We start from the raw sequence: 22,001 nt of genomic DNA, 5'->3' as shown, positions 1-22,001 counted from the left end.
TCTTGTTACGTCTGTCTAAGGCAGTGTTGCTGAGTTCACATGAAAGAGGATGAGATCTGCTATTTTAGGTCCAGGTTATTAGAACATGAACTTAATATAATAGTTTACTGGCCAGTTTCACTCAGAGAAAAGTGTGCATGGATATTGCCTAACATTTTACTAGAAGTCTAAAACTTAGGATGTGGTCGAACTAGGGTTTTTAAACATGTTTGATGCCAAGGAACCCCAAATAATGGTAAGTTTGTAGCCCTTTACAGTAAGGTTTTATTTGTTAACATTAACTACATTAAATAACACAATCTAACAATGAACAGCATTTATTTTTATTAGTTAAATGTAAATTTCAATATTTAGGAATACAGAACAGAAGTTAAATAAGTTGACAGTTAATGCACTGTGAACTAACATACACATTTTTATTAAGTAACATTAACAAAGGTTAATAATAAATGCTGTAAAAATATATATATATATTGGTATTGTTAGTTCATGTAAGTTAACGCAGTGACAAACGAGACCTTATTTTAAAGTGCTACCAATAATTTTGTATGTACAAATGAAATAATTGGCTTTTCTAGTCACTACACTAATGCCAAAGAAGAAAATAATATCTATATAAATTACAGTAATATCTTGAGAATATTTATTTTTTCTACCCACTATTAGTTCTGTCAATAGAATAAAAATTAAAAAAAATTTTGTCTTTACAAAGCAGAGCGTCAAATTGGATAAATATTAGTCTTTTAGTTTTACATGTTTTCTCTGAAATGTTCTGTGGGTCTCTAAACGCCAGATTGAAAGCCTCTGGTCTAACCAGAGAAAAGCAAACAGAATTATCTAAAATGTTGTCAGGTTTATACTCATGTTTCGCCTGCAGGACCAAAAAAAGAAGAAGAAAAAAAAAAAAGTTTGAAAATGTTTTCATTAAATACCTGTATATGCATGTTTGAACAGATTACAGGGTTGAAGTTACATGCATTACACAGTACAAACACGAATGCACAGTGGAGTCCATACGTTTGAGACTACTGGTGAAATAGAAAAATGCAGAAACCGTACACTATTTTAATATTTTTCTCATTATTGATTTGGGAAGTTGGAGCAAAAAATAAATAAATAAATAACAGCTTTAAAATTGGTTTAACTGCACTATATGCAGTTAAATGTATATCCATGTTATGACTTTGACAAAGAACTTGTGTGCTGGAACAGAATCTCAAATCAGTTGTACCTTTTTTGTTGTTGCTAATTTCATTAGTGACCTAGAAAAAGTGCAGTCATATATATTTTATGCAATACAGAGTACAAATAAGATTTTCAATGTGGTCTCAGACTTTTGGACCCCACTGATTCTGCTGTGTGTCTGTGTATATCCCTTCAAGACCAGTAATCCCTGAATGTACTTCCCTTAAACCACATAAAAATAAAACAAATTAAAAAAAAATCTTTGATGTATAATCCACTGGGCGAGATAACAGTTTCCACTAACAACCGCTGATTCAACAGAGGTTTCTGAGAGAACAACACATACACACACACACATACACATATACATATATATATATATATATATATATATACATTATATATACATTATATATATTTATATACATATATATATATATATATATATATATCATATACATATATACACATATACATATATATATACATATACATATATATACATATACATATATATATATATATATATATATATATATATATACACATACATACATATAATATACATATAGTGAATACGACCTTGCAATTGATTTAAATAAAACTGACATTCTGAATTGATTCACAGAAACCAACAAAATAATTGTTAAAATACCATGAATATTTAATATATCATCCAGCCCTAGCAATTACTGGCACAGATTAAATACTACTGTTACATTCTGATTTTCTTGGAGGCATAATAGAAAAATAATATTTTGGGCTGTCCCTTTAAACGGCCTGTTCAGTTTGTTCCCTTTAGTACAGCTTGCCAAATCTGCAAGTATTTTTTTAAGCTGCCAAAAAAAACACCTTTTTTCAGTTTTGCTTCCATTTTGAGTTTGTCCACTGTGTGTGAAGGGTATAATCCAGACGCCCTGAGATCGGATCGGCTTGGGACTGAGAGTGCGGTTGTCCGTCAGACCAGGAGGCGCAGAGGGAATGAAAAAGCTGCTCCCAATGACAAACCCAGAGCCAGAAAAAACGTCATTAACGCGCCGGCCGTCTCCGCATCTTTAGGCTCCACAAGCCTCAGAGAAAAAGAAGGAAAAAACGTCAGCACGCGAGATCTCAAGTGTACAAACAACTATGAATAGCTGCGTTTACATGGACCCTAGTAATAGCACAGTAGGAATAATAAAAAAAAGGTCACATGTAACCACATCAGAATGACATGGCCAAATCCGATTAAAATTTCATTTGGATTGTAAGTAGTGGTTTAAACTTTTTCTAATCCATTGGAACGGACATGTAAACACATGATCGGATTGAAAACTGAAACTGGAAAGCCCTGCGCATGACGTGCAATGATGTAGAAATGGCATATTGACATCATATGCACGGAACAACCAGTGTTTGTTGTTGAATATAGTGTCATAAATGACGGTCTTGTCAATAATCTAAAATTCTCCTTCCACTCCTTCCTGCAGGACAATGTTGTCCCACCAGTGCTTGCTTCGGACTCTCCTCTGCAGATGCCTTGGTTTGGGTGCTGGAAGGGGTGTTTTTATGTGACATACGACACTGAAGCTTCAAACGATTGTATCGAGTGCGCAGCACAAGTCTCCATGAAGCTCCGTGCCGGAGCGCATATTGTTTTCAGAGAAACGTGATCAATGAAAAACAGTCATGTGATTGCTTCACTTTGCGTGTCAGAATGTTTGAACGCAGACCACTTCTCTAAAAGGGTTTATGGAAATTTAAGTCCATTTACAACTTTTTTTATATAAAAGCCTATATATTCTGCCACAAAACATACAACAATCAGAGCACCATTTACTTGCATTAAACAACTCTGATGGTATGATTATAATTGTTGCATTTAATTTGCCATACAGAAAACTGAACATTTAGCGTTGTCAGGCTTTTATTTGTGCTTCACGGCTAAAACAACAGAGCTGATAAATTTGACCTGTTTTCAACACTATTGATACTTTGAAGCTTTTCTCTGATTGTTTCGGGAAAAGATTTGGAGATTTAAGACATCCACCCAGTCACATTATTTACCATTCATGTAAACACTATGTTCAGATTCATAAAATCATTGAGTGTCCATATAAACATAGCTAGTGATTTCTGAAGGACCATGTGACACTGAAGAGTAATGATGCTGAAAATCAAATGAATAAGTTACAATTTAATATATATTTAAATGGAAAACAGTTATTTTAAATTGTAATGATATTTCCCAATATTAGCCTACTGTATTTTACTGATCCCATTTGTACATATGTGGAGTTGAAATGCATGTACTCACTGTGGCGCGTATGTCATGGACAGACACACGAAGTATCCGCTGGACCCGGAGAAAAGCAGCATTATTGGGGCAAACACGAAGTCGTTTGAGAAAAGCACAGGCAGATTGCGTCTCTCCTGCACGTTACACATCATGAGCAGCGGCACGAAGATCAGACGAGACACGACCAGCGCTGGGAACAAACGGCTCTCTTTAGAGGGCTGCGGGAGACACAACAGAGAAGACACTCATGTTTTTGCAATGAAATTATGAAATAATGCTCCACCAAGCAGAACATTTCACCACAATATAAAACAGATTTTCTAACGGGCTGTGGGAAAATGTCTTGAATGCAAGTTTATCCTTTTGGTCTCATTTAAATGTCACCACAAAAAAAATAATTACATTCAAGTGATTGTGAAAGTAATGTAAAATAATATATTGATTTTTGTTGAAACAGTGATTTCTTTTTTCAGGATTATTTGATGAATAGAACGTTCAGTAAGACTTTACAATAAGGTTTCATTTAACACAGTTCATGTGAACTATTGTAGATAACCTAACAATGAACAATACTTTCATATTGTTCAATAATGAATTGATCAATAATGAACAATACAAAGTATTGGTCATTTCAACATTTACTAAATATTTTGGCTTGACAAAGCCAACATACTGACCTACTATTTAAGCTGCTTCTTCTGAGACTAAATTTAAACAGTATCGCTTTATGGAGCTTTAATAAAGCTACAACCACAAACTCGGGTCAGACTCAGGCCATCAGACTATTCTGACTCAAATTCTATATCTTTTCAAACTGACGATCAAAACTAAAAAAAAAAAAACTCTCAGACTTTCATTGAGCGGGTCAAAACTTACATACAATAACTAATTTTGAGCTTCATCCATTAAGTATCTATCACTAACAAAGCCTAGCAGCTAGCTTGGACGTTAACAACGTGTTAACATGCTAACAGGGTGCTAAAAAATGCTAGCAACATGCTAGACTAGGCTAACAACATGCTAAAACACTAACAACATGTTAAAACATGCTATCAACTTGCTAAAACATGGTAATTCATACAAGTAACGTTAAAAATGCTCGCAACATGCTAATTCATGCTAGCAATGTAAGTACAGATGTGTTATTTCACAAGTGTACCATTTATTATGTAATTTACAGATGCACAATTTTAGATTTACGTACAAATGTACTGTTAAGGCCCTTGCACACTGAGTCCGAAATTATCACATGCGTTTTTTTGCTTTCGTGATTCGGTGGCTCTGAATTGTCAAAACACCATTCAAAATGCTTGCTACGGATGTGAAAAACGCAGAAAATCCAAAAGTTTCGGAGGCAGTGTACAAGCGTGATTGACATAACGTGAGGTCGTATTTATTTTTTAACATGCGAAAAATTCGGACGCGAATTTCGGACTCAGTGTGCAAGGGCCTTTATGGTAGATAATGTGCAGTTATGAGAGTCGGGGGGGGGGGGGGGGCAACTGTTCTGATGCTCAGTGCTCTGATGCAAAAATCATACATTTTCTGTTACTTAATCAATTGAATGCATCCTAGCTAAATAAAAATAATAATAATAATAGCACTGATGCCAAACTTTTGTATGGTAGATTGTTTCATAAAAATATTTTTTTCAACAATTATTATTTTCCCCCATTATTTCACTATATTTAGAGGTTCAAGGTTTTATTTATTTATTCCATTATTTGTCTTTTTATATGAAAATCTACATGAATACAAAGCAAAGCTATTTTTTCCACAGCCTGTTTTGCTCATGTTTGCCATTGGTGCCAATCCTAGTGGAGGACAAGTACATCAAAGTATTTATAGATGTATATCATATTTGTATCAAAGTGCCATTAACTTTCATTCAAGACAGTTACACAAACATTTAACGGAAAACAACACATACTCACATCCAACTGCTTGTGAACAGCTTGTTTGTAATTTTTATCTGCAGTTCTCTTGGTGTGAATCACCCAAATGTGCTCATGGAGGGACGAAGGGATGGATTAAGGAAATAATGATAAAATAATTCACTCACCCACTTCAATTTTAACGTGGAAGTTCTTCCCAAAAAGTCCATCACGTTAAATGTTAGGAAACAAAAAACAGGAATGAAGTATCGTTCTGAGAGAAAAAAGTAGAGAGACAAAAAAACATCCTTATATGTACGAATCTGTAATAGTTAGACATTGTGCAAGTGTGGAAGTACATTTTATTTAAGTCACCTTTACTTGACTATATAGAGCTTTATGCAGTACAAGATTTGTCAATGTCTGAGTCAATGATGCAAACAGAATTCAATTCTGCTGAAAAGCAGCTCTAAAACGACAATAGTAAACAGTCATTCAGTTGAAATCTACGACAAAATGATCTTGTGGCCACGACATGTTTTTACGAGTTGATATGTCGTGGCCACAAGATCATTTTGTCAAAGTAACAACATCCTTGTGTTGTGGTCACGAGGCCTTAATGACATTCTTTCCTCATATTGATTCAGTTCAGCAACAATTAAGTATCAATAATGGAATGAGTTCAAATAATCTAAAGAGCAGCTCAAATACTAAAGAAATATTTCACCCAAAAATAAAAAGAATGGATGTGCTTTTTGGAGCTTCAAAAACTCGGAGACTATGCTAACTCGGCCATTACAAAACTGGGAAGAGCCAGATTATTATTCAGTATAACTCTGATTGTGTTCGCTGAAAGAAGTCAGTCATATACACCTAGCGTTTCTTGAGAGTGAGTAAATAATGGGATAATTTTTTGGGTTAACTATTTAAGTGTCCTCAACTAAGCAAGCCAAAAGCCAAAAGAAAAAAAAAAAAACTTGAGAAACCTAGCTCAGTCGGGGGAAACCTGTGTAGTCTAGACTTAAAAACACTGATTGAAGAAGTACTTTTAATGTTGAATGGCAGAATGTGCAAGGTTTTTCCCTGCACTGAAAACGCTGCTGTATGCAAGTACTTTGAGCGCTGCTCTTTAGAGATCCACCAGATGGCGGCATTGATCAGGTTTTAAAACGATTTAGCAGAATTAAATAGAAAACGGTCATGAATTTAATGACACTTAAAGGTCCCGTTCTATGCCCCTTTTCACAAGATGTAAAATAAGTCTCTGGTGTCCCCAGAGTGTTTATGTGAAGTTTGAGCTCAAAATACCCAACAGATCATTTTTTACAGCATGTTTAAATTGACATTTTTGGGGGCTCAGAAAAACGAGCCGTTTCAGTGTGTCCCCTTTAAATGCAAATGAGCTGCTGCTGGACGGCACAGGGGGCGGAGCTTCATGAGCTCGCGCTCAGTCTGTCAGGACAAATTCATCTCACGGAATGATGATAATATCAGAAACTCTCAGTAACGGCGTTCATTTCGAGTCGGACAATAATGCCTACAGAGTCAGATTGCTGTATAGAGATGAAACAGGTATGGTTTAGTAGTTTAATTACGGTTATTATAACGTATTTGTCATCTGCTTGTAGGCTATGTATCCATTATTTATTAATAGCCTACAAGTCTGCTGTCTGAATGATGATCAAACATGTACTGATGAGTTTAATAAAGTTTATTGTACATCACACAAAAGATGAAGCGTCAGTTTTACTTCAGAAAATCACCGTAAGAGCTGAGTAAACACAGTAGGCTAAGTTATAAGAAGTGCGCAAGTAGCCAGTAGAGTTGAGGGAGCATTCCTGTGGGCGGAGGTTAGTCAAGAAACGGTTCTGGTGATGTCACTAATGCAGGATGTAGAGGGGTGTAGTCCAATCGAGCCGTTTTTTGTAGTCAACTTCTGTTAAATAAAATATCTGGCTTGGCATTGAACTTTGAGCTTTATAATTTTACAGATATTATTTATGCTCTAACAGCAACATTACACACTAACTAAAGTTTGAAACATGGAATCGCATGCAACGGGACCTTTAAGAGTTTTTGTTTGTTTGTTTTTCTTCATAACTCTTCAGTATATGTTGGTGTGCCTTAAGCAGACATTCTGAACAAGTAATCATGTTTTTGACAATTCTGCAGGGATGGGATAATTTTTTCCATTTTTAATTTATTTACTACTTAAATGATTATTTGTCCCATTTAAATAATTTGTATAACATTTAAATTATTTTAAATGCCATAAATTGTGTATGACAGATTGGATAATCATTTATTATGCATATGATTAATATTTATAAACGATAAATTAATAAATAACATTAAAGGTACAATATGTAACTTTTTTGCTTTAAAAATAGCACAGGTCACTATATCTATGTTATATATATTTCTTTTAGTTGTGTACTTACATTATCCCGACTGTTTCCAACAACTTTCAAACCAGGAGAAATTTGTAATTTAATTCGAGAAACGTCCCGTTTCTTTATTTCCGTTTTGTCACGTCAATGGCGTCATAGCCTCGTTATCCCTGGTTTCCGCTCGTACTGCCATAGCAACCAGAGCCCTCTGATAGTAACCAAGGCGACAGACGTGGACAACATTAGTTCGGAATGTCTATTTGCACACTGTTGTTGTTTCGTTCAAACATTATGGACCATGGCAAGCAGACTTTGGATAAAAAAGGAGAACTAAAACGAGAATCAATATCAGCGCGGTGTTTTCGAGATGCCGAGAGCTCCCATAGACAGTAACGTTATATAAACGAGAGCTCCACGTCCGAGACTTCAACCGCTCCTACATGTACTTTATTAAACAGGTGAGCACATTTACATAAAACGAATCAATGTTATATAGTTCAACAATGATAAAATGTTAGAATATGATCTGTATGTTATTCTAATGTTGATCTAGCTTACTGCTAGTCTCATACAGACAAACTAACATAGAATAACAAATTTCAACACATTTAAATGCAATTTAGTGTGATAGTGTAATGAAACAGTGCTATGTTACCTCACAAGTTTAATTTGTCTAATAATAAACTGGCCTGTGAGTTGTAATTCTGCACTTGCGTGTAGTTCGGTAGAATGAAATGTCCATATTCCTTTTATATCCGCGGGACTCGCGTCGCGTGTGGAGCTGATAGCTGTCTCTTAGCAATCCCGAACTGCTTCATATCACAGTCATGATAAAAGCATCGATGTATTCACTCATCCATAAACATTATTAGATCGGTCGGCTTGACGTTGACGACAAGATCCATAATTCTTAGCAAGTGTTGCGTCATCAAACTACGCCTTTGTTATTGTAAGAGGTTAGCGACCCCTAGCGGCGAAAAAAATTACATAGTGTACGTTTAATTATAATCTATAAATTAATCAGTCTAATAACATGTACAAATATAATAGTTACCTGTCTACCAAGATCTGACAATGTATGGAATATTATATTGAGAGATTATCCACATTTAAAAACAAAAAAAACCAATAAGCCTAACGTTATACCTTTAAAAGCACGGATTTGTCTGTCATGTGTTTAAATATTATACTTTCTATCTGAAGGTGTCTAGAATTTGTATCCCATTATCCCTGGGAGACAGTGTGAAGAAACTGATCCATTGCAGAGATTCAAGATTTTGGTTTATGTTGACTAAGATCATTTTTGTGCATTGTATGATAATGAGATTGTGTGACCGAGTTAAATAGCAATTGTGATTTGAACAGGCACATAATAGTCATCTTACAGTCATTTTATTTTGGTTTCTTGTAAAAAGAAAAGACAAAGGATTTTACGTTTACATTATACACTATATTCTAATTAGAGTAGTTTTCTTGCTTTTTTCCTGCATTTTGCAAAGAAGAATGCTTGCTTTTTCCCCGCAAAAAAAGGACTAAGCTTTTTAATAAAATGAGGAACTGCTGTTGTGTTGTTAACCAGAAGAGACTTTTGGAATTAAGTAGGTTTAATTTGAGTTTTGCGGTTCTGAGAAGTTGACACTTCTGATGGGTCAGCATGGAAAGAGACTGATTCAGTGCAGGAAAAGGTGAAAAGGACCAATTTGCCATGCATTATGCAATTTTGTGGCAGGAAGGATCAAAAGCCAGACTGAAAAGAGAAACAACGGAGCCCATATACCACAACACCAGGCCTTTAAGTGCCATCACAGACTGACGATCCAACATATCAGCCCAACAAGTTCAACTGAATGACAATCCACACAAAGACTTCCACCCCCTCCCTTGTGGGCCAGGTGCTGCATTTTCAATGATCACTACAGAGACCGCTTCAAATTGAGTTATTATTAACGTGATTATTTTTGGATTATTCACTGGTTTCGCAGCAATTCTTCATATCCTCTTTTAAACTAACATTCTGAATCTGCTCTCAGTAGGTCCCAGTCCAGCCCTGCTGCAGGAAGTTCAATAGCAGAAGTGGGAGCTTGACTTACCAACCAAACTGGGGCTGGATTTGGCAGTGAGGGTTATGACATTAACCAACTAGTGGTAAAAGCATAAATAGATTATTGACTATGCAGAATTCTCTTGAAAAGGAAATGTAGACCTTATGGCCAAGGCGTCTAAAGAGAAATTGTGTCTAGAAAAGCAACAATATTGGTCACTCCATTTCGTTTCAAGCTCATTTTCTAGATTCAATAAAAACAATGAATCTAATTCTAAACTTTTGAAATCACATGCTGTCATCACCAGGGGTACGAGATGGAAATGTTTTTTCTTTTTGTCCATGGATTCAAGATTGTGTGGATATCTCCAAATCTTATTTTAAATAGCTTATGAGCAACAACAAAAAGTTGGAAAAAATTTAAATTGTGCAATGAATGACAAATTGCATTTGAGAAACTAAAACTGGCTCTCTCAACTGCAACTGTAGGTCTATACGATTGTTATTTTAAAGTGTTTAATCTATTTGATTTTGAAAAGTTAGCTTTACGTTCACAGCGTTATACTCAAACACATGACGACTGCATCGGACAATTGAAAAGTGATATCCTAACCTTTAGACACTGTCACAAGGGGAATGCCACAGTGTCTATGTTCAGTAGTTTCTGTCGTCGTCAAAGTTGTTACCCTTCAGATTTGGTGGTATTCCGCCCCTAATAATATATGAAGAGTTCAGATGCAAAAGCCTCTAAGTGCCATCTGAAATTTTCTTCTAGAATGATCATTTTTATCAAGCTTGTATATTTAAGTTCAGTAATTTCACTTAAATGGCAATGAAAATTACCTATTAACTGTCATTTAAGTGAAATTACTGAACTTAAATATACAAGCTTGATAAAAATGATCATTCTAGAAGAAAATTTCAGATGGCACTTAGAGGCTTTTGCATCTGAACTCTTCATATGTTCCCCATTCAGTTCCTAATCTGCTATGGTAGACAAAAAAAAGGTATGATTCTCTGGCCAGAGAGGGGTGTGAAAGTGTGTGAAAGTGAGTGTGTGAAAGATGGTGTTCTGAGAGACACCAAGACAAAAATAATTTCAATCAAAACAGCTGTCTAAATTTATAAAATGGGCCCACAGGGTAAACTATGCCCAATAAAATAACGGCCATGGATGATTTTGGCTAACTATCCTAGCCTGGGTTATTGTTGTGTCAAAAAGAAATAACTTGGGAAGGCAGAGAGCAAGCAAGCAAGCTTGCCCTGTCCACCCCATACTTAACTTCTTCCTTTTGCAGGGTGTCATGATGGATCCCATCGAACAAAACTGATACTGTTCCAAATGTATAAATATTGTCTTGTTACTGTTTAACATGAGTAAAGTAGGTTGAGCATTTTCCAGGTAAAAAGGCCTATGGTATTGAGTGAGGTGAGCTCAAGGAATCATTAAGAATACATTTGAAATATCATCCACAAGGTGGATAAATAGTGAAAATGCAAATCAGATGATAAACCCCCAAATTCTGCATGACAGAAAATAGGAAGGACATGGGTTCAAGCCCTGCTCATTGTATTGATAGCAATTAAAGAATAAGAGCCCAAAAAGGAGCCAGGACAGCCCTCAGCCCACATGAAATTTCACAGGTCCCACCAAAAAGGATGACCAGCCAGACAAGCAGATGAGTTAATACATGTTGTCACTAACAAAAATACTTAAGGTCTCCATTCACAGGTGAAAGTAGCCAGAAAAAGGTTCACTCCACAAACAAGGTCCAGTGATCTCAGGAAAAAATCTTGCAACTATCAGCGAGGTTGGAGAGTGTGACACCTCCGTCCAAGCCTCACACCTTAAAGGCAGGGTCGGCAGGTTTTTTCTAAAAAAAATTGTTTCCAAATTTGTTTAAACTTTCTTTATATACCAATACATAATTAAAATGTGGGTACTCTGAAAAAGAGAGTATAAAAATCGAGTGTCTGTAGACCTCTCAGGGCGCAATAAACACGGCTACTTATTCCATTCGGAACGAATGAAATGATTGGCTGGGCGACTGTCACTCTCCCTCACTACCATGGCTACCACCCCCGCTGCTACAGGAGCTGCCCACATGCGCGCACCCGTTTGACTCGAGGAGGGGAAGAGGCACGGAAGCTAGGAAGAAACACAAAAATGGCAGAGAAAGAGCAGTCAAAATTCCCAGTACCTGCATATACAGTCAGCGAAGGCAAACAAGGCAAAAAAAGGAACTACCGTATTTTCCGGACTATAAATCGCTCCGGAGTATAAGTCGCATCAGTCAAAAAATGCGTCATGAAGAGGAAAAAAACATATATAAGTCGCACTGGAGTATAAGTCGCATTTATTTAGAAATTTATTTCACAAAATCTAAGACCAAGAACAGACATTTAATCTGCAAAGGCAAGTTATTTAACTACACAGTAGCACACAGAACAACAGGCTGAGTAGGTGTCCGGTATGTTAACGCAACACATTAACAGTTATTCAGCTAAGTTACACAATAGCATAAAGAACATATACCTGAGAGGCGGAATAGGCTAAATTAACATAAGCCAGGGAGTCCAACAAGCAAGTTACCAGTAAACAAGTTCACCAAGCTCCCGCGATCTCATTCCACATCACTGAATCCATTGAATTTTCTTCATATGGTGTCGCTTCTGAATAACTCCGCCAACTAGAGCGCCCTCTCGCAGCTGTAGACGGTAATGTTTTCTCTTGGTTCATCTCAGTCTGAATTAATTTTGATATATAAGTCGCACCTGAATATAAGTCGCAGGACCAGCCAAACTATGAAAAAAAGTGCGACTTATAGTCCGGAAAATACGGTAGTAAGGTAGAAAGGTAGGCTACTTGTCACCGGAGTGTAACGTTAGTCCTCATCAGAGCCAAAAGTGCTTTCATCGTGGAAGCTCTTACATGCAAAACACCGTATATGTTATGAATCTTACACGAAATTCACCTTCATCACAGTGTAACTGATGGTAATGGTAAAACGTGTATCAATGCAACCTGTTTTTAGCTTTGTTACTAGCTCGTTACCGAATCAAACTCAATATATTTTAAACTTTACCAGTATCGATATGCTAGCTTGATAGTGAGTACTAACAGCCATGTTAGTTGTTTATATTCATAATGATAAAGTTAGGTATTTTATTACACGTGATTCTGACATGATGTCACTACATGCACTGCGCTCCTCTCTGCTCGGCGCTGGCAAACGCGTCCTCCAGCTGAGCGGTCGGCATTGCGCGTTCATGTGTTTTGGGGGCGTGGCTTTGGAAGGAGCCCAGAAGGGAGGGGGTGGAGTGAATGGAATAAGTAGCTGTGTTTATTGCATTAATGAGAGGACTAGAGACACTCGATTTTTATACTCTCTTTTTCAGAGTACTTACATTTTAATTATGTATTGATATATAAAGACAGTTTAAACAAATTTGGGAAAAAGTTTTTTTAGAAAAATCCTGCCTACCCTACCTTTAATCTACACCAACCAGCCTCAGCAACCCCACACGACACCGCAAAGCATAAAGTGGGGGATAAAGGACGTGCTTGTAACGTTACTCAGTTCCACTATTACCCCCTGTCCGACGTCACTGTATGGGACGCATCATTTTACCTTTAAATACGGGACGATTCTATTTTACGGGACGGGTGGAAACCCTACTGGCAAGCCATTCTTTGTAATCTTATTTGGTGAGTCAAATATCTTGAAAATTGCATTTTCCAGGAATCACGTTTCAGCGGTTTCAGCCAATTTTTGCAATGTTACAACAGTGTGTCTGAAACGTTGAGGTCCCATCGTAGTAGTTTCGTGCGCGGCTGAATGAATCATGACAACGTACAACACAAAAGTGTCTCACGCAGGAAACACTTAATATAATGCGTAAATGAGCGTAACTAACATAAATCGAGCAAGCTAGAATGTACAGGCCACAAAGTGTTGGCGAAATAACACATTAGCGGACCAGAGGGAATTTTTTTTTTTTTCCAGAAAACCTCTCAAAATAAATTCAAGCACTTTCAAGGACCTGTATCCTGTTTATTTTCAAACTTTCCAGGGCCTCAAAAAAAGATTTTCAGATTTACAAACTTTCAAGGATTTCAATGACCCGTGGGAACCCTGAGCAAGAAAACATAAAAAAATAAACATTTACTGTAAGTGTTTATAATCAGTTTGCATCTGTCTGTGGATTTCAGTTACAATATATACCTTTAAAGGCTGCGAGTTTTTTTTCCTCATGAACAGTCAGAAATCTCTGCCTCAGCAACTTTACAGACATCTAACTTTACAGTGTGTGTGTGTGTGTGTGTGTGTGTGTGTGTGTGTGTGTGTGTGTGTGTGTGTGTGAGAGCAAGTGAATGTATTCCATACCCCAGTTTCCTCCATAGACAGTTTTCACATCCACGGTTACAGCTGGAAAAACTGACAGTGTTACTGTGAACACAAACGTCACACAGAAAGCCATAACCCTAATCTAGAGACAGAGAGAGATGATGATGACAATAAGCCACTGTTAAAGATTCAAAACAGACCACAAGCTGCGAGACGTTCTGATACTGGTGAAATAAAACGTCACCTTTTTGAAGACCTGCAGGACAGAGCTCTTCTGTGTGGACGTGTTTTCTGCCTGTAGCGGGACGAAGGCCTGTTTGCAACCCTCCTCTTCACTCACACAGTTGGCAGCTTTGTTAGGATCCCCGTTGACCACAGAGCCATTAGACGGATCGATCGTCGTCTCACAGCCTTCCACAGTTTCTGGAGGAACAGAATTCATTTCAATAAAAAATATTCCCTTGAGAAAATGATGAGCACTTAATTGTATTGAATGTCATTAATAATATATTAATGAAATAAAAGGCACCTTAAGAATATATGTATTTTTTGTGACTTTTGATTTGAGCACATTTTAAAAAGTGCACTGTGTAATGTCAAATTAAAAGTTTTATTTTAAAGTGCAATGTAAATCATTGTTTTAATCATTTTTGCTGTGCTTTAAAGTAGTACACTTATTTTGATGTGTTGAACAACATCCTAAAGCACATGTGATTTTAGATCATTTTTAATTTTGTATAACTACGAAAATGAACATATGACATTTTAGTTTAATACTTGTCAGTACATTCAGCAGAACACCATTTCAAAGACAATAGAATTATGAAATTACATATAAAGATGTCCTTAAGTCCTACTGAAGTGGGTCAGTAAAAGTGCTCTGAAGTTCAGCTCATTGCATTTAATATCAATTTAAAATACAGGTATAATACATTTTCATTTAATTGCAATTAACATGCTATAAAGTGCCTGAAAACATTACATTCGGTTCACACTTTTAAGCATGCTAAAGAGCATTTCTTTTTCCCAAGGGAAATAACACTTGGGATGAATATTATTTTAAAGATACTGCATATTGCTTTTGATCTATTAATAATGGTGAAATGGCAATCCAATATGTGCATTTTCCACAAAAACTTCACCTGTAGGCAGCAGCTTGCTCGATGACTCCACCTCGTAGTTCTTGCTTTTGCTGTCCAGGTAAAATCTAGCAAATACCTGCACACACACACACACTCCAGAGATCAGTCTCAGAATAAGCTGACTAAAGAACAGCACAGATCTGATAGGACCTAAACACACACTCACCAGTTTGGGTAGCAGCATGTAACTGATGAGCGTGATGAGGGTCCCGACACACGGAGTGATGAAATAACCCAGAGCTGCCGTTTCACCGTCAGCTTCACCTGTTACACACACACACATCCAGTGAACAGATCTATATAGAAATGCATGAATGTTCATTTGGCAACAGTGAATCTCTGTGAACTTAAACAAGCTAAATCTAAAAAGGACAGAAATGCAGTGCTGACCTGACATTGCCAGAGATGATGAAAGATGACAAATTTGTCCCTACTAGTGAGCTTAATCTCACAAAACCTCATTTGCAAGATTATTAATATTACACTATTTTAAGGTGCCCTTGTTGCATTTATACAAGTAAGTCCTGAGTAATATGAATTAACAACATGTACTTACTATAAAATTAGGGTTTGGTTTAGGGTTAGTTGCTTGTAATTATGCATAATTTGCTATAGCAAGTACATGTAAGATGTGTGACAGGAACACTGTCAAATAAAGTGTTATGCGAATATTGTTTTTTTCCTACTATTATATTTTTCCCTATTATTTTCTTCCATTATATTTCATTCTTCTTTTAATTTATTATTGTGAGTTTTGGGTGTACATGTGAGGGACTTTTTTTATTTGAAATGTCCCCACAAATGCACTGTAATGTTGAAATCAATTGTCTAACTGGGGTTATTATAATTAAATAAAACCATAAAATACATTTCAGTTACTTGAAAAAATAAAATAGTATAAAAAAATAAATAAAAAAATAGCAACATTTCTAATTTTCCTTTAGTTTAACTTGATGTACTAAAATAACAAACTAAAATGAAATATAAATTAATAAATACTATACATACAGTTTATATATATATACATACACACTTTATATAAGTGTGTAAGTATATATATGAAGAGTTCAGATGCAAAAGCCTCTAAATGCCATCTGAAATTTTCTTATAAAATTATCATTTTTATCAAGCTTGTATATTTAAGTTCAGTAATTTCACTTAAATGACAATTAATAGGTAACCTTCATTGCCATTTAAGTGAAATTATTGAAATTAAATATACAAGCTTGATAAAAAAGATCATTGTATAAGAAAATTTCAGATGGCATTTAGAGGCTTTTGCATCTGAACTCTTCATATATATATATATATATATATATAAAGTGCCATCTGAAATTTTCCTCTAGAATGATCATTTTTATGAAGCTCGTATATTCAAGTTCAGTAATTTCACTTAAATGACAATGATAATTACCTATTAATTGCCAGTTAAGTGAAATTCCTGAACTTAAATATACAAGCTTGATAAAAATGATAATTCTAGAAGAAATTTTCAGATGGCACTTATAGGCTTTTGCATCTGAACTCTTCATATATTTATTATTATTTTATGTAGGGTTTTTTTTCATTAACAAATAAATTGAAAATGAAAACAGAAACATAAAAATGAAAACATTCAAAATATTATATAAAATTATAATGGTATCTCAATTATATGAAAACAACAATGCGTCTCACTTGCAATGGCGAAGATCATTGCAAGAGCAGCAAATGTCCCTGCGAGTCCCTGTCCGCTCATAAAGATGGCGCTGTACTTCTGCGGCAACAAACCCACCAAACCGAACAGACTTCCCTGTAACACGGCCCCAAACGCTGCCGAGAGACAGACAGAAGAACAATCATCAAGAACACACACAAAAAATACTGATCTTTATAGCAAGAGTGGGTGATGCACACAAAAAACTACGGATGCACCGAAATGAAAATTCTGGGCCGAAACCGAAAATTCTGGATGCACTTTTTACAAAAGAGATGCACTAGTTTCTTTTGTATAACTGTACAAATGAAAAATGGAAATTTTATGAAATTGTAATGATACTGAAAAAAAAAAAAAAAAAATACAAGCCAATAAAATAACCACACTTTTATTGAAAGTAACACCAAAATTGGACAGAAAATATATTAATATTAAATAAAGATTATTCTTCAGTTCTACGCAACAATTAGATTTAACAGATTTATTTTTTGACCAATTATCTAAATAATGTATAGTCCTACAAAGCTATTATTTTCAGAGCACGTGAGCAGAGTGTAGCGGGGAGCGGATCAGTGAACAAGAGCGTAATGTCATTTTACCAGTGTTATCCAGCACGGCTATACCACACCATGTTACAGCACAGAAGGGCTATTGCAAACAGAAACAAGTATGGGCCTACTCAAAATGTGAAAATTATATCATTACTGTGTAAAATATAAAAATGTGAATTTGTGAAAACGGTGACGTCATGCGGCACGTAGTGTTTCTTTAAAATGTGACATCGACCAACTACTGGCCTGGCATGCAGATTTTAGTCGTTTTTCCAGATCCGTGTGAATGGGGATCGTTTTGACAATGTTGTCGTCCGTACTCGAAACTATTCAAAAAAGCAAAGGAAAGACTTTTCGTTTTTAGTACATCATCATCGTGTAAACGTACCGTAAAAGGGTGTTTGTCAGCTACAAAGTTCAGTTCGAAAGTTGATCATTTTACAAATGTTTTTGAAAGAAGTCTTTTATGCTCACCAAGTAAAACTGTGAAATTACATATTTAAATTTGAAAATATTGAAAAGTTAAATATTCATTTAAAATAACTTTTCTATTGTAATACAGTTTAAAAGTAATTTATTCCTCTGATGAAAAGCTGACTTTTCAGCATCATTCCTTCAGTCTTCAGTGTCACATGATCCTTCAGAAATATTTGAATATGCTGCTCAAAGAAAATGTATTATTATCAATTATGAAAAGAGCTGTGCTGTTTTATATTTTTGTGGAGACCATGGTAGGATTTTTTTCAGGATTCTTTGATGAAGAGAACAGAATTTATTTGAAATAGAAATCTTTATGCATATCAGCATTTATTAGTAGAAATATATATAGCCTAAGTGATGGTGATATGAGGTTTCAAAATCACTAACAATTGATAAACCAGATAGTTGCCATGGTGACGGAGAAGAACGTGTCCTCCTCCATTGGGACCTTCACCAGGGCAGCAGTGAGGACGAAGAAGATGAGGATGAAGGCTAAACTGCCTGCTATCCGCATCCTCTCTGAGATCCTGAAACACAAATGATCTGCTATATATTACTGGTTTCAGTAAATATTTGGCACATTAAACTACACATACTCAAAAAATAAACTCTTACCACTGATAGAGAAAAGAATTGAGCAAAGTGAACAGCAGCAAAGGCAGCTGGGAAAGCAGAGTCATCCAGTTATTGAAATAATACTCCGTCCTAGTTGTTATTGTTCCGTTCCTCCATTCAGAAGTATTGAGTCTGTTGTTAAAATACTGTAAAAACCAAATCAAAGATTTTAGATACACTAACAATCACTTTCAACACTGAAATAAACAAATGTAACACTATGACCTGTCAGATTAAGTGGTCGACCAATATGGATTTATTGATGGCACAAACTATATACACAGAATATCATGGAAAAGTTATTTTCCATAATTCCATTCAAAACATTAAACTTCCATAGATTATAGATTCAGGCCCCACAGCTTAAACGATTTCAAGTATTTAGTTGTTTATTTGTACATAATTTGGGCTTCCAGCTCATAAAACCCACAAAAACAGGATTTCAAAAAATTTGAATATTACATGAAATCACACAGTAATTACACAGTGATACCATGGTCATTGAACCAGGTTTTGGTTCTTTTGGCAGTGTGGGCAGGTGAAAATCCTGCTGGAAAATGAAGTCAGCATGAAATGCTCTGAAAATATCCTGGTAGACGGCTGCGTTGACTCCGGATTTAATAAAGCACAGTGGACCAAAGTCCTCTTTTCTGATGAGAGCAAATTTTGCATCTCATTTCGAAACCAAGGTCCCAGAGTCTGGGGGAAGAATGGAGAGGCACACAATCCAAGATGCTTGAAGTCCAGTGTGAAGTTTCCACAGTCTGTGTTGGTTTGGGGAGCCATGTCATCGGCTGGTGTTGGTCCACTGTGCTGTCCACTCAACGCAGCCGTCTACCAGGACATTTCCAGAGCACTTCATGCTTCCTTCAGCAGACAAGCTTTATGGAGATGCTGACTTCATTTTCCAGCAGGATTTGCACCTGCCCACACTGCCAAAAGAACCAACCAAAACCTGGTTCAATGACCATGGTATCACTGTGTAATTACTGTGGGATTTCATGTAATATTCAAATTTTTTGAAATCCTGTTTTCACCCTTTTTATGAGCTGGAAGCCCAAATTACATACAAATAAACAACTGAATACTTGAAATCGTTTAAGTTGTGGGCCCTGAATCTATAATCTATGGAAGTTTAACATTTTGAATGGAATTATGGAAAATAACTTTTCCATGATATTCTAATTTTTTGGAAAGGGTCTGTGTATATTATATTATATATAATTTTGAATAATATAATATAATATAATATAATATAATATAATATAATATAATATAATATAATATAATATAATATAATATAATATAACATAACACACATATACAGTACCAGTCAAAAGTTTGGAAACATTACTATTTTTAATGTTTTTGAAAGAAGTCTCTTACGCTCATCAAACCTGCAGTAAAGAAAAAAAAACAGTAATATTATGAAATATTGTTACAATTTAAAATAATGGTTCTCTTTTTTAATATACTTTAAAATGTAATTTATTTTTGTGATGCAAAGCTGAATTTTCATCAGCAAGTACTCCAGTCTTTGGTGTCTTATGATCCTTCAGAAATCATTCTAATATGATGATTTGATACTCAGTTATTATCAATGATGGAAACAGTTGTGCTGTTTAATATATTTTTTGGAATACTTTTTTCAGGATTCATTGATGAGTAAAACGTTAACAGTGTTTATTTATAAAAACAGCATTTATTCAAAATAAAAACATTTCTAACAATATAAATCGTTACCATCACCTTTTATCAATTTAACGCATCCTTGTTGAATTAAAGTACTAATTTCTTAAAAAAAAAAAAAGTTATTGTTCCCAAACTTGTGAACGGTAGTGTATATTGTTAAAAAAGATTTCTATTCTAAATAAATACAGTTCTTTTTAACTTTTTATTTATCAAATAATCCTGAAAAAAGTATCTCAGGTTATAAAAAAAATATTAAGCAGCACAACTGTTTCCAACATTGATCATAAATCATCATATTAGAATGAATTCTGAAGGATCATAAGACACCAAAGACTGGAGCACTTGCTGATGAAAATTCAGCTTTGCATCACAAAAATAAATTACATTTTAAAGTATATTAAAAAAGAGAACCATTATTTTAAATTGTAATAATATTTCATAATATTACTGTTGTTTTTTTAACTGCAGGCTTGATGAGCATAAGAGACTTCTTTCAAAAACATTAAAAATAGTAATGTTTCCAAACTTTTGACTGGTACTGTATATATATATACACATATACATATATATATATGAGAGAGAGAGAGAGAGAGAGAGAGAGAGATACCCAATATTAATCATTTAAACAATCACGCATAATTTCTGCAATGAAATTTACATGTATTTTACACAAAAATGAGAATGAATCCTTTGAAAGAGAATAAAGATAAAAAAAAGGTAAACACTGAAACCAACAAAGCACTAGGGGTGGGGGAAAAAATCGATTACTCGATGCATCGCGATGTGGACGTGGACGATTCTGAATCGATTCACAAATGTCAAAAAATCGATTTTCTAAAAAAAAAATATATATTTTTTTTCTAATAACAAGACTGTAGAAAAAATGTCAGACGTTAGCTTCAGTAAAGTTAGCTTCATTCATTGAGAGAAAAGGTATGACGTCCCATGTGCGCCTTCTGGGTTTGTAGTCTTGTAATTACGTATTTTCAGTCTTATACCTCAGCAGTTTTACATCAAGCTGCGACTTTCTTGACTTTAAAATGTATCTTTTAAATTGACAAACATCATATGTGTAAATCAGGGCACAATTCAAATGAGATCAAAATATTTGTTGTCTCTCGCCATTGACTACCATACAATATTTTTCCGAACTAAGGTCCCATGGTGGTCGACCGGAAGGGGAGGGACTTAGGCTCTCTATAAGAGTGGCTTTGTATGTTACTGATTGAAGCTACAGTAAATTGTTAAAAAATTTTCATTTTGTCTTCTTAATGATTAATTTGGACAATTTTCTTCTAGAAAGACAAGGTGTTCAGGTGGAGAAAAAAACTATTTCTTTACCTTGACATGTTTCGACTGCAACCTGCAGTCTTCCTCCACCTGAACACCTTGTCTTTCTAGAAGAAAATTGTCAAATTTCTACAGTATGTTGGTTCTGATCTACTTCCTAAAGGAAATAAGCCTTTCATTTATTTGTTATTGTTTAGTTCAACTTGATGAGTCACAACACAATGTGATGTATTCATTTCTGTGTTCTACAGAACATAAGCTACATACAAATAATTCTGAAGTTATAACTACACGACACAGAAAGTGCTTTGAGTTGTTGTTACTCAATAAAAGCGTTAAATAATTCAGCAGCTGACTTTTTTTAATACTGCAATCACTTTGTTGTAGTGTATTTTCGTTTACTGTTGTGAAATGAAAA

General features: G+C 35.1%; 1 protein-coding gene across 2 annotated transcripts in view; it reads right to left on the bottom strand.

The window, feature by feature from the left end:
• Positions 1 to 1,762: 1,762 nt before the first annotated feature.
• The window catches only part of LOC308686689 (equilibrative nucleoside transporter 2), a 44,874-nt gene continuing 24,635 nt past the window's right edge, over positions 1,763 to 22,001 (bottom strand). Inside the window, exons 4-13 of one of the 2 annotated variants that reach the window (XM_081358739.1) lie at positions 18,602 to 18,747; positions 18,374 to 18,513; positions 16,937 to 17,071; positions 15,426 to 15,523; positions 15,260 to 15,335; positions 14,362 to 14,540; positions 14,157 to 14,259; positions 5,526 to 5,611; positions 3,482 to 3,681; positions 1,763 to 2,255 (exon numbers count right to left, since the gene is read on the bottom strand). In XM_081358739.1, coding sequence (XP_081214865.1) covers positions 2,144 to 2,255; positions 3,482 to 3,681; positions 5,526 to 5,611; positions 14,157 to 14,259; positions 14,362 to 14,540; positions 15,260 to 15,335; positions 15,426 to 15,523; positions 16,937 to 17,071; positions 18,374 to 18,513; positions 18,602 to 18,747 — 1,275 coding nt within the window. In that variant the 3' untranslated portion in view covers positions 1,763 to 2,143. The remainder of the gene's footprint in view (positions 2,256 to 3,481; positions 3,682 to 5,525; positions 5,612 to 14,156; positions 14,260 to 14,361; positions 14,541 to 15,259; positions 15,336 to 15,425; positions 15,524 to 16,936; positions 17,072 to 18,373; positions 18,514 to 18,601; positions 18,748 to 22,001) is intronic. The other variant, XM_081358738.1, reaches the window with a different exon arrangement.

Source organism: Scardinius erythrophthalmus (assembly GCF_964197995.2).
Source record: "Scardinius erythrophthalmus genome assembly, chromosome: 2".
Lineage (NCBI taxonomy): Eukaryota > Metazoa > Chordata > Actinopteri > Cypriniformes > Leuciscidae > Scardinius > Scardinius erythrophthalmus.
The sequence above is the reverse complement of the archived record's forward strand: the minus strand, read 5'-3'. Positions and strand labels throughout refer to the sequence as shown.